Below are 14476 nucleotides of genomic sequence, written 5' to 3'. Positions count from 1 at the left end.
ACTAACCTATAACAGTTTCGTCAACTACCAAGCCTGTGTCTGTTGAAGTCAAAGTGGAAAGTTGATTTCATTTTGAGTTTAACACCCTGCTCAGCAGAGAGGCTATATGAGACGTGGACCTACTGATTACCGTGGAATCCGAATTACATAAGCTCCCACCGGGAATCGAACCCGGATCTCCCACGCCAAAGGCGTGTACGATAACCGCTTAGCCGCGAATGAGCTCTCAAAGTGGATAGTTGGCGAAACTGTTACACGTTAGTAATTTTTTACAATAAATGTATTGTCTTGCACAACGAGTAGTTTAAATCTAATCAAGAAAACTTTATATTTTTACGTTGGCAAGTAATTCATTACAAACACATTCGGACAAGTTTGCTTTTAGTGGCATTCTCCTCACTTTATCTTACTGACTATTCATTTCGGTCTAAGATTATTCTTAGGAAAATCGACACCAGACTGCATTATAAAAATTCTTTTTTTTTCTCTCTCTCTCTCTCTCTCTCTCTCCTTACACAGAAATTGCAAAATTAATGTATTTTCCTGTGTTGAAATTGAAATTGTACTAGATTAAAATGATCCCAGAGTAGACCAGAAAGTAAATTATAGTCCAGATAATGAGGTAGATAATGTGGAAATTAAGAGATGATTGTAGAAATATTAATTGGGCAAGAAACATATTTTATTATTTGCATATGCTTATAAGAAAAGGACAAACTGAGTTAAATGTAACATGTGAATTTATTTAATTTCTGATTCGATTGCGTGCCTTCTGGTTGGCATGTATTTATGTCTAGTTATAGGAATCGTACTATGAAAATATTCTTTACACACAAGATTTGATAAATCTTAAAGTTTTACGTCCCACGCGTATGCCGGCTAGCCTAAAGGAGACGGTGATAATGAGAAATAAAATGGTGGAATGACGAAAGTGGGAGGAAACGGGAGAACCTCGAGAAAACCCACGCACACAGTGTTTGTTCACTACAAAGTTCACTTGACGCAAGCTGGGATCGAACCAGGCACTCCATGCACCTGAGGTGAGCTTTCTACCACTGAGCCACCGCGGCCCCTAACATATTAAATGTAATTACCTAGCATTAGTATTGAAAATTAACTATTAAACTTAGACACTACACAAAGAGTTTCCTATTTCATCTAGTATTTCAAATATATTCTATTCTAGTGTTACAATAATACGCAGCTAACTGCAGTAACTCAGTCATTTCTTTACTGGATTGGCATTAATACTGCATTTTAGTTCCACTGATACTGAGTGTGTACAATGAACCAACAGAAAAATAAAAACTTACCTGTATAATGAGTTTTCTCAAATCATCTATTTCAAAAGTGTGTGGATTCTTATGATCCAGATGTTGAGGAATTTTCAACTTCTTTTGAATTCCTCTAGTCGCTTCGTACTCCTGAATTGCCAGATGACGTAATCGTTCCAGCTCCTGTCGCTTTAATTCATCTAATTTGGTTCGGACATTGTGATTTACGTACTCCAATTCCTTAGCTATTTTCCCAGTCTACAAAATAACAAGACAAATGTTTTAATTATAACGAATTCATTTATTTGAACTAAAGTAGAGTACTAAAGATATCTTTTTATAAAAGTGCTATGACAGCGATAAGTGTACTGTATAGATTTATTAAAATTCAGGACAGTATTTAGTACTTTTAAGAACTTATTTCTTTGAACAATTGGTCACTGAAATTGAACAAATAAAAAAAATGACCAGAAGATTTATTAAAATATAACAGTCTCAACAACTTAACATTGTCTTCCTCAGACACTCACATTATACACACAGACGTCTGAAACTGTTACACATTATTTTTTAGCTTTAATAAATATGTACTGTAATAAAATTTTAAAAACAGAGTAAAAAAAATCGTATTTTCTAAATAGATATTAATGAATTTTATTCTAATGTTAAAAAGAACATTTAAGTAACCAATATTATTTTGTATTGTTTTCAAAAATTGAAGTTGTTAAAAATCCGAATGGAAATCCAAATGAAACAGAAAGAATTTTTAAATGTATTGTTAGTTAATTAGGTCTCAGGCGATCACGTATTCTCGTGTCATAGGAAGTTATTAGAAAAAAAAAAAAGAAAGAAAAACGAAATAATTCTAGAGAACCTCGGGGTTCAAACTAATATAAAAAGGTGAACCAAAGACTGAGATTCAAATTCAAATCCTGACTCGAGAAAACGAGAACGAAAAACCAGTGGCGTCATAAGACAACCTCCAAGTTATATTTTTCCTTTTTATATAACAGAAACGCTGTCACTTAGGAGTCCATAGCTTACCGTTTGGTCTTCTGTGCATTGCAGAAAGTTGCCTTTTCATTAACTTTTTCGCTAATATCATTTGTCTCATAAATTTGATTTTTTTTTTTTTGGTACTAAATACATTGTGAGCAGTTACTTCCAATTTAAATTGGAACATATTTGACTTTTTTTTTAACATAAAGATAAACAGCAAATTCTGAACAGTTAATTATAAAAGGAAAACTTCTTCTAGTAATTTTCCAGGAGGTAATGTACCTAAAATGGAAGCCACATTTCCTCGCTGAACTGCTATGCCCATACGTTGTATCAGAAAAGTAGTAGCCCGCTTGTCACCAGTATGGTGTGCAATACGTTGGTCTACTTCTTTGATGAAATTGAGCTCTTCATTGTTGAAATGGCTTGTTTGTTGAAACGGATATCCAGATCTTTAACAATATAACTATTTCAACAATGAAGAAAATTCTACGCAAGAAATTGGCACGGATTGTTGCCTTCGATAGGTTATGAAGTTCCCTCCCCAAAAATTTGAAGTCTCTAGGTTGAAATTTGTAAGAGAAATTGTAAATTTTCGTAAAACGTAAAAATTACATGAGAGAGACACGAAGACTGTAGTAACATCTATTGGCAAAACTTGTCCCTTTACAAAAACCTTAAGCTATAGTTGATATTAAGTTGTGGGAAAAATCGGCTCTTACTTCATGTCTCAATTCCTTTGTTTTCCAATTGAATTTACGAGTTGCTGTACTCTTTACACATAATACTCAATCCTTTATAATACGCTATGTTAAATCCACTATCAAAAGAAGTCGAGCACAGCTTTAAAGTTGGATGTAAATATGATTGTGTGCTTGTCAGGGTTGGCAAAAACCATGGTTTTTATTAAAAAAACCAAAAAAAAAGTTTTTTTTTGGTTTAAACCAGGTTTTTTTTGGTTTAAACCAGGTTTTTTTTTGGTTTAAACCAGGTTTTTTTTTTGGTTTAAACCAGGTTTTTATGGTTTAAATAATTTACTCTATATATTCATATCATATATGGACAGAAATAAGTTTGTTTCGCCTTGATGTTATTATGCAACAACCGGGTTATGCTGGAAGGGGTCACATAAGCTTAAAGCGCAATAAAAACAGCTTCTCGAGTTACATCCGAGAGAAATTGTCCTCCATTTGAACTCGGAACCAGGACTAATTGGCCACAAATGCGATTCGTCTGCCGACTCACTCACGAAGAAATCCTGATAAAAAAAAATACGTTGTACTGATCTTTACATGCTCCTTAATATAACTGTCAAGAGTCATTTCAGAAGGACAAAAAGATAAACAGTTGCACAAGTGAAACCATTACAAAGAATTAGATATGAACAATTTCAAAGTACTACGGAGTAAAGAAGAACTAATTTAGTTCAAGTTAGTTAACAACGACTTTTATTGGTCCAAATTAAAGAAATACACCGACTTAATCTGCATATCAATAAGAACAGTGGATAAAGATACGAATTATTTGAGTCCACTTTGGCTCAGACTCATTTATACATAAATAGATATCAAAGATACTTATTTCACTAAATGCCTCTCGTGGGATTTGTATGACCCCCCCCCCCCCACACACACACACAAAGTACGGCATTTTCGATGTATTTTATCAATAGTAAACATTGAAACGAAACAATATTTAGAATTTTTCTTCGACTGCAATCACATAACAATAATAACAACTACAAAAAATCACAAAATAAACATTTATAAACTTTTATTTTTTTAAAAAGTTGCTTTTGCAGTATAATCTTTTTGAGTAATGAATGGGGAATTTAGGTCTGAATATAATACGAATAATATACGGGAGTGAAACGTGATAACCCACAAATGTGTGTTCATCAAGATTTTACAAACAGTTACACTTTTGCGAACATTTTTTGTTTTTTGGTTTAAACCAGTTGTTTTTTTTTTTTAAAAAAAACCACTTGGTTTAAACCTTGGTTTAAACCACCTTGGTTTAAACTAGCCAACCCTGGTGCTTGTAACTGTCAGTATTCCTATTTTATAAATGTGCAGTTCAATTTCAGTTTAACATGTCACCCTCTACCGGAAAAACATATACAAATAATAAATATTATGTAGAAGAAATAAAGTAGCACAGAATTTCAAAATAGATTTTCAAATTTTACAAAAATGAATATTCCAACGGGTTGTTTGGAAAATAAAGAGGATTTATGGACTACATGAACAGTCAGAAAATTCCCTGTATACGACAAGATTAGTTTATATATATATATATATATATATATATATATATATATATATATATATATATATATATATATATATATATATATATATATATATGTATATGTATATGTATATACCACACACACGCGGTATTTAGGTAGCTTAAGCTGTTGGTTGTTCATTTAAGGAAGCTTTCGTTTTGACAATTTTCTCTTCTAATTCAAGGTAAAGCTCACGTTCGTTGATTTATCTTTGTTCATAAGGGATTTTGATATCTTTGTTCATAAGGGATTTTGATATTTTACTATCAGTTAATTTTTAGTTACCTAGTTCGTTTGAAATATGATATTACATTTTATTAGGTATACTTTTACATTAAATTCTTTGGCATGAAACCCCAAAGGGATTATGCCGACCAACCGCAGATTTGAAGTTTGGAGATGTGTGGTAAGCGTCAGTATACCGCAATTGTCAGAGCGTGTACGAAAGGGCCAAGTAATTGTACCATCTTTTCCAATACACAAATCTCTTGAAGGATTAGGTGATAAGAAAAATACTACATTATGATGTTATAATCGCCGGTGAAAATAGTATTGCAAATGTTGACTGATTGACCATGATTGGAGGTTAACATCCCTTTAAAGTACTAAAGCAATACGAGGATAGAACGTACGAGGGAGGATCAAAAACTAACGTTACAAGGCCGATATTTCTGTAGTTTCGTGTGTTACAGAGGAATGAGTATGAGGAAATTTTAATACATGGAGTTGCTAAGTGTGCACTATGGCGCTAGTTGTCGGTAAACACAAATGGCTACTCGTTTGGAAAACTAATCTCGCGAAGAAGTTATTTGATTTCTGTGGGCGAAGCATGTGACCACGGCTTCACGGGCAGCTTGTATAGGTTTACGGAGAGACTGTAATGTTTCGTCAGCATGTCGCAGAATGGTGTCGAAAGTCTGCGGCTGGTAGAGAAAACGTCACCGACAAGGAGCGCACTGCCTGATCCAGCACAACATGAACAGATTTGAACACAGCTCGCGCAGAGGGGACACAGCCCTCGTCCCTACAGCTCAGACCTCGCTCCAAGCGACTTTCACCTGTTCCCGTACATGAAGAAGCATCTCGGAGATTGTCGATTTGCTTCAGACGAGAAGGTGAAACACTTCGTGACAACGCGACTAAACACGCAAGACAGGATTTTTACCAGGAGAGAATCTTCAAACTCATCCCACGATGCGATAAGTGCAACAACCGATATGGATACTATGTCCAAAAGTAACATAATGTATGAGCTCTCTGTTGACTGTATTGGTTGTATAAAATAATACGAGGCGCATCCAGAAAGTAAGTTTCCCACGCGTCCCATAGCTACGAAACCGTATGTTACGCGAAGTGACTGCGTGTACGTGAGAGAGTAAGGTCCTAACATGGCGCATGATAAAGTTTTTGAATGTACCGGGCATAGCACCGAATGAAATCCATCGTCAGCTGTGCCAGGTCCATGGGCCTAACGGCATGAGCAAGCAGTTCCTGCAGATTATCCGCTCCTTATTGCACACCACTGTCACGGAGTGCCTATTGATCAAGAAGTTTTGTGTTGAAGCAACTGACCCTACAGCACAAAGCAAGGCGCACAGGGTCAGTATTGACATTTTTGCAACGATACAGCTGACGATGGATTTCAATGGGTACTATGCCCTGTGCATTCAAAAACTTTATCACTGCTCGCACTTCACACGCGGCAGGAGCTGGAATAGGAACGCCAATCTTCAATCACTGCCACGACACTACTGAGAGAATTAGGGAAGTTCTGCTGGCGCATGCGCCATGTTAAAACCTTACTCTCTCACGTGCACACAGTCGCTTCGCGCAACATACGGTTTCCTAGCTATGGGACACGTGGGAAACTTACTTTCTGGATGCGAATCGTATATACACATTTCAATGCAAACTTGGTACCTTATTTTCTGATCACCCCTTCTAGTTCTTAAGAGTCTTCACTACAGCGAAATTAAACTACCGCTAATTTTAATTTTTCTGTAATACCTTCAAAACCAATAAAGGTATTCGAAAAGCAGAAACGTAGTGAACTAGACAATATGATTTTGCATGTGATACCTTTACTACGATTCATCTATCTGCTTTCAATTTGCAACTATAGATAGATTTAGCATTTTTTTTTTTTTCGGGTTCTGTAAATAGTGACATACCAAAAGCAGATAGGTGAATTATGATAAAGGTATCACATGCAAAATCGTATTGTCTAGTTCACTACGTTTCTGCTTTTCGAATATTTTTTATTTGTTTTGAAGATATTACAGAAAAAAACTCTAAAATTAGCGGTAGTTTAATTTCGCTGTAGTGAAAACCCTTAAAGTGAGACTCGTACCACTTCATTCATCGTTCGACATCTTAAACAGGATCAAATCCGTGGTCATGTTTACAAAAATTTGTGTCTTTACCGTTCGGTCAAGTAGAAGCACTAAATACGAACGTGTTCATGAACAATTCAAATCATAATAATTTTAAAATCAATCCGTTACACATTTAAAGTTTGTCCTTTAGAGAACTTATTGAACTGAAAATTTCCACAGTTTTAAGTAATGTGACTTACATACTAACTTTGTACTTACACGAATATCAACAACTTCAGCATTCTGCAGTTTCTCTCTAAATTGCGGGTCGCTTTCAAGAGCTTGTACCACTTCCTTCAAATACCTTTTGTACTCGATTCCTGGAATCTAAGATGAAATATAGTATTTTAAAAACATAGTAATACAGAATATGAAAACAATATAATATTATTATTTTACGCTAGCTGAACCTGTGCTCTCTACACAGCGCATCATTCACATATGAGCATGAATCTCCTTGTCATTCCTCACATCTGTACATGACCCTTTACAGACACAAGTGAAGATGGCCTTGATAAAAATCGGCAAGGAGTACCATAAAGGGGAGATTTTTTTCGATTATTTTTTCAATATCTCGCACCGTTTGCAAGATTTGAACATACTTCCAGTTGGAATTTCTAATTCATGTATGATCAGTGTTTCCTTTCTTCTTGCATGCAGTATGTAATAAGCAATACATCACATACACAATTAATTATAGTGTCAGTGATATATGGTGTAACACTTCAAACAAGAAAGATTCATCTTAGATCCTTCGTTTTTCATTATCATTTGGGCATGAAGCAAACGCCGGAAAGATATACTAACCCTGTATACAAATGTGTGATGTTGGAATGTATAATTCATAGGATATGATACTTTACTTTTTAAATTTTTTATGCTCCAGTGTTCCCCTAAAAATGCAATAAAAAAACAAGTCTTTTTTTTTAAAAAAATATTTAATTAGAACTGAACAATCTATCAAACTTTGCACTCGATCAGTGGAAACGGCATCTTTATAGAGCTTGTAATTTCCGAGATATCATTGCCAAAAAGAAGTGGCCACAAACATATAAACTTTTCTTGACCACAAACGTATAAACCTAGCATTTTAATATAAAGATAATCTTTAAACGTCACATAGTCTATCTCTTCAGCAAATTGTACTCCTTCCATTACTACGAGCAAACGAAGGAAAAACAAAATACACGAGAAGGAACGTTAGGTACATTAGTATCGGAAGTAAATGACATAACAATCAAAATTAGACCAAGATTGCCGGCAGGAAACAAGAGTTCGTATCTTTTACAGAAAATCATCAATTTCAAAAGGAAGTCGAGACAGGCAAAAGAAACCATATATAAAACGATATTGAGATCTAGAGTAACACATGCAAGAGAAGCATGGACCCTAACTTAGCCAGGTACTCAAGAAACACATTTCCCTTTTGTTGCAGCTGTTAATTTTAGAATTTTCTGGCTACGACAATTCAAAATTACAATTCGCTGACATATCCTCTGAAATGCCCTGATGCTTATTCGGCATCCTGACTCTTAAATTTTTTTTCATGTCCTTGTTTGTATATTTTCAGCTTCTATCTTGATCTATATGGTCTTACGAGGTCTCCAGTAAATTTTGCGTTTCGTGGGACTCATGGTAATCTTAATTTAATCTTTCCCACCATTTGAAGCGATGCTTCGATTGTTTTGCTTTTAAGTTCAGTAATCTTCACGAACAGCTATTTCTCTCTTACTTCTTCCACTGATATCGGAAGTCTTGCCTATTTCTCTTTAACCGACTTTAAAATACCTATACTATACCGTATCTACCTATATAATATTAAGGATTATGATTAGGAATTAGATTTCTGGGCTTTCGGCATCTATGGTCATTTAGCCCGTCATGTTTGAGGGATGACGTCCCTCGGCGATCCCACTATCCGATGAAAGGGAAGGAAGAAACCCGTCGGGGACCATTAGGTTAGGAACCATCCCGGCATTTGCCTGGTGTGAAATAGGGAAATTCAGGGAAAACTTACTCAAGATCCCCCAAGTGTCCCCACCGGGAATCGAACCCGGGACCTCTCGCACCAAAGGCGAGTAAGTTAGCGACTACGCTACGCGGGGCCACCTATGTAATATTAATTTCTATTAATATTATATATAAAAAATTTAAAGTTTGTGCAGTTAAATTAATTAATATCTAATATAAATTTATAATTTCAGTGATAGTCTTATAAGGCATTAATTTGTATGGGTTCACAAAATTTCAAAATTTTAGGTAGATACTATATAGGACCAATTCCATTTCAAATCGTCCAGGCAAACCACAATTGGTCCCCATCATAGTCTCAGATTTACTTCATTTTTTAAAATAAGAAACTACATACAAAATTATTAGACCCATATTTTTTCTTTTTGCTGAAAAAATTTTTTTCTTCGATATACAGCCTTCCAAAATGGCCGCCCTCCTCTCGGATTGTTCGAAAAACTGAAAAACATGTCAAATTAAAACTTTTATTGTAGAGAAACGAGTGTACTTAGTAACGTAATCGCAATAGCAGGAAGAGTATAAAGTTGTATGTTTCGTTGGAGAGCCAAAATTTGTCTATTGGTCCAATAGGAATCGCGCAATTCACTCGCAATGTTGCCAACTTTGATGAAATTTTTGCTAACTTCAAACATTTTTTTTTCTGTCCTCACGAGCAATATCAACCATCTGCTTCTAGCATCGAAATCTACTCCATAAGGTCTCTTGAAAATGTAAAGGACTTACGTTTCTGATTATTACATCCCACGTTATAGCATGATGAAAAGCTGAAAATTTCATTAAGACGCCATGTTTGGACGCCATTTTCTCAAAAACCCCACCTTTTAAAAATCTGAATTTTTTACATATATTGGAGAAGTACCTAAGCATTTCATATCCGTTAACCGTTCATGCGGCTGCAGCCCCTAACATTCGCAATTAATTATTGAAATTTCGATTTTTGTACTTGCAATGTAAATATTTCCTATGGGCATTTACATCCTATACACAAGGCGATTTGAAAAGGAGTATGAAAATTTTGAGAGATGAATCCTGACATCAAATCCAGTAGAAAAGTTCCTATAAACATGAGTCGAATTCCGCTTAGTTTTCGAGTTACAGGGTTTCCAACTAGGGACCCAAAAGCGGTTCGGGACAATAGAAAATAATATATATATATTTCGCGTTAAATCAGAAACTATGTGTTAAGGCTTTGATAAAGTTTAGAAAGTTGATTTGTATCAATATGATGATTTTTACGTGCGTTGCAATTCAGTTGGCAGTGTTGCCAACTTCCTAGGATTTTTATTTTTTCTTTTCAAATGACACTACGTGGATTTTATTTGATATTTGGTATTCATTAATAATTGCAAACATCGCACGAAGCACAATTTTCTCTCACATTACCACAGTTTTCGAAAACACATGCATTTCATTAAAAGGTTTTATCTCGTGCGTTATTGATAGTTTATGTGATTCGGTGTCGTGAACATCGTCCTAGTGTTCCCTGGAACCATGAAAATTATTTACACTGGTAACATGACATTCTAGTGCACTAGTTAAGTGTTTGTGTGAATAACAATGGGGAAGTCCTATTACAGTAAGGACCGTATTAAATGTGTTGATTATGCTAAAAGCCATAAGATGATTGTGCACAGAAAGAATTCTAAACAAAAAAATTTATCTTGCGGTAAAATATATGGATTGCGTACTGCGTGTCAGCCCAAACGTACTATTAGGGGAGGATGATTATTTGTGTCTTGTACACAAGGCGATTTGAAAGGCAGTATGAAAAATTTAGAGATGTGAATCCTTCACCGATAACAGCCGTTTTAATGGGGGCACATTCATGGTTAGCATGTTAACTGTCTGGTTAATGGTTTTCAAATCTACATTCAGAGGAACAAATTCTTTATCTTGCTGGTGCATAATTTCATATTTAAATCTTCTTTCGTGATCACCAATATATCACACACATTCACGTTGTTCATGGTAAATATTCAAAGCACCCTTTACACGAATAATCATCCTCTCCTAATACTACGTTTTGGCAGACGCGCTGCACGCAATAGATATATTTTACCGCAAGACAAAATGTTTGTCAAGAATTCTTTCTGTACACAATTATTTTATTCCTTTTAGAATTTTTAACACATTTAATACGGTCCTTACTGTAATACACTGAGAAAAAAATATTTCTATAGTAAGCAAGAGGATACCGTATATTTGTACAATATACCGCTGCACGGAGATCGGATTTTTCTCTGTGTAGGACTTCCCCATTGCTATTCGCACAAACACTGTAACTAGTGCACTAGAATGTCATGTTACCAGTGAAAACAATTTTCATGGTTCCAGAGAACACTAGGACGATGTTCACGACACCGAATCACATAAACTATCAATAACGCACGAGATAAAACCTTTTAATGAAATGCATGTGTTTTCGAAAACTGTGGTAATGTGAGAGAAAATTGTGCTTCGTGCGATGTTTGCAATTATTAATGAATACCAAATATCAAATAAAATCCACGTAGTGTCATTTGAAAAGAAAAAATAAAAATCCTAGGAAGTTGGCAACACTGCCAACTGAATTGCAACGCACGTAAAAATCATCATATTGATACAAATCAACTTTCTAAACTTTATCAAAGCCTTAACACATAGTTTCTGATTTAACGCGAAATATATATATATATTATTTTCTATTGTCCCGAACCGCTTTTGGGTCCCTAGTTGGAAACCCTGTAACTCGAAAACTAAGCGGAATTCGACTCATGTTTATAGGAACTTTTCTACTGGATTTGATGTCAGGATTCATCTCTCAAAATTTTCATACTCCTTTTCAAATCGCCTTGTGTATAGGATGTAAATATTTACATTGCAAGTACAAAAATCGAAATTTCAATAATTAATTGCGAATGTTAGGGGCTGCAGCCGCATGAACGGTTAACGGATATTAAATGCTTAGGTACTTCTCCAATATACGTAAAAAATTCAGATTTTTAAAAGGTGGGGTTTTTGAGAAAATGGCGTCCAAACATGGCGTCTTAATGAAATTTTCAGCTTTTCATCATGCTATAACGTGGGATGTAATAATCAGAAACGTAAGTCCTTTACATTTTCAAGAGACCTTATGGAGTAGATTTCGATGCTAGAAGCAGATGGTTGATATTGCTCGTGAGGACAGAAAAAAAAATGTTTGAAGTTAGCAAAAATTTCATCAAAGTTGGCAACATTGCGAGTGAATTGCGCGATTCCTATTGGACCAATAGACAAATTTTGGCCCTCTAACGAAACATACAACTTTATACTCTTCCTGCTATTGCGATTACGTTACTAAGTACACTCGTTTCTCTACAATAAAAGTTTTAATTTGACATGTTTTTCAGTTTTTCGAACAATCCGAGAGGAGGGCGGCCATTTTGGAAGGCTGTATATCGAAGAAAAATTTTTTTTCAGCAAAAAGAAAAAATATGGGTCTAATAATTTTGTATGTAGTTTCTTATTTTAAAAAATGAACTACATCTGAGACAGTCGTGTGGACCACCCTGGAGGATTTGAAATGGAATCACTCATAGGTATTTAACTAGATAGACTCGTAAAGTCACTACTTTATAATAAATTAAATTAAATATAATGAGAACCACAAGCAATTCTTCGCTTACACATTAAAATTAAAAGCTAACATCATTACTTACCATTCCATCCTCGTCGTCTTTTATTTCATTGTCTTCTGGTTTCTCTTCGGCGGCCTTTTTCTCTGTGACTGGAGGCCCTACCACTACGTGGATTAACAACGTACATATACCCACTGCGAGCAGAACCCTCATTGTACTTAATTGCCTGAAATATTAATAACAGTTAAGTATTTAATAAATCATACTTCTGACTTTTTACTGTGTTTTATGGAATAATGTGATCATACAAAATAATTGATTGTAATATCTGGAATTTTGTAATATGTCGTGAAGGGCACTTTCTCAATAAACAAACAGAAAAAAAAAAGTTAATAGCAGTATGTTATCGTAATGACACACGCCACAATAGTGACATGGCTAGAGGTTCCCTGTTTCATAACGGAACTTTCTATTAGTTCTCAATCCTCACCACTTCCTTTCCCTATTTCCCTTTTGGTCTGTTATGAAAGAGAATTTGACTGACAACAAATATCCTCAAAGCACCTAAAATATCTTATGCTAATAGCCAATCTCTTTTGACCACGAGTTTCTTCCAACATTTCCTCCTCTCGACATGCATCTATTTTGGTTAGTGAAACATGGTTAACACCTTCTTTAAACGATAACCTTGTTAGAGTACCTTGGTATATGTAAATAATTTGTCGCCTTCTAAATAAATATATTTACTCTACAGAAATCATAGAATCAATAAAAGAGGATGTGGAGCAGGAATTTATGTTAAAGAGAATTTACTAGTAAAGTTTCTTTCCAAATAAGACAACATAACTAGAAGTAACATTCGGCAAACAATTAGGCATTGGTATCATAAAAATTTTACAATCATCCTCCACGAGGAGGGATCTTGAGAACAAATTGAACTCCTCTTTACACGAAGGGTTAGAGCATGTAGTCGTGCGCATGCTTCCAAAAAAAGATTCTCAATCAGATTACTAGGTCTCGGATGAAACCGCAAATGGATGTTCTGGGACCAGTTTAATTCATAGATCCCGTTTACTGTATACATTACACTCCATACTTAACACGAATTGTCGCAGCTCCAGTACGCGAGCGAAACGTACTTTAAAATTTCAACTTCAGGATTAACAGTATGCGAGCGGTCACACGTGAATAAACAAGAAACATATTAAATTTCTCCTAATCTTTAGCTGCAGATAGATCCATGTGTTAGCAAGTAGTTCAAAGATAAACGAGACGAATTATCTTGCCCAGTTTATTGTTAAATGAAGTTCAAAAAGAAAAAGTAAAGTTACACTTGAAGTCCGTCGGTTAATTTAGACTTACAATTGCCGAAAAAGAGATTGACCGACGGACTCCCGAGGTTTATAGTATGACGTGCGTCTACGAAGTTACATCTGTTTTTGGAGACACATCACATTTACAGTAAATGCTAAAAACGTGACAAGTTTCTGCAACTTACGTCATATCTTATGACTATTTTGTACTTTGGTCACCAATGTTAACTTTCCATATACACTCTTTTGTGCACCCAGCACTTCAGTTGCGTGCGCACATAGACTCTAAGTATTTTCCCCTTTCGTACACATTTTTTGTTATATTAGAAAAAAAAATGACACATTGATATTCAGTGCTTACGTCCTCATCACGAGTAAGGCCTGGTGACCATTTCCTAACAAACATCTCCAAAAATCTCTTTCATATCCTGTTCTGAATTACCTCTTTGACTTTGTCTCACTCTTGAAGTCTCTCCTACGATATCCAATGTTAATAGGAATTTTCCATTAAGAATATTCTATAATAGGGATTTAAGAATTCACAAAACATACATATTGAACAGATGGAATAAAAGAAACATACATATATACAATATAA

General features: G+C 35.0%; 1 protein-coding gene across 4 annotated transcripts in view; it reads right to left on the bottom strand.

Annotated features, from left to right (window-relative positions):
* NUCB1 (Nucleobindin 1) overlaps positions 1–14476 on the bottom strand; it is a 52103-nt gene that overhangs the window by 25795 nt on the left and 11832 nt on the right. For all 4 annotated transcript variants that reach the window (XM_081727670.1, XM_081727669.1, XM_081727672.1 and 1 more), the window contains exons 2-4: positions 12647–12791; positions 7158–7265; positions 1314–1532 (exon numbers count right to left, since the gene is read on the bottom strand). In XM_081727670.1, the coding sequence (XP_081583796.1) occupies positions 1314–1532; positions 7158–7265; positions 12647–12778 (459 nt within the window). In that variant the 5' untranslated portion in view covers positions 12779–12791. The remainder of the gene's footprint in view (positions 1–1313; positions 1533–7157; positions 7266–12646; positions 12792–14476) is intronic.

The sequence above is a fragment of the Thermobia domestica genome, chromosome 10, assembly GCF_964235325.1.
Source record: "Thermobia domestica chromosome 10, izTheDome1.hap1.1, whole genome shotgun sequence".
Lineage (NCBI taxonomy): Eukaryota > Metazoa > Arthropoda > Insecta > Zygentoma > Lepismatidae > Thermobia > Thermobia domestica.
This window is presented reverse-complemented; position numbering and strand designations above follow the sequence as displayed.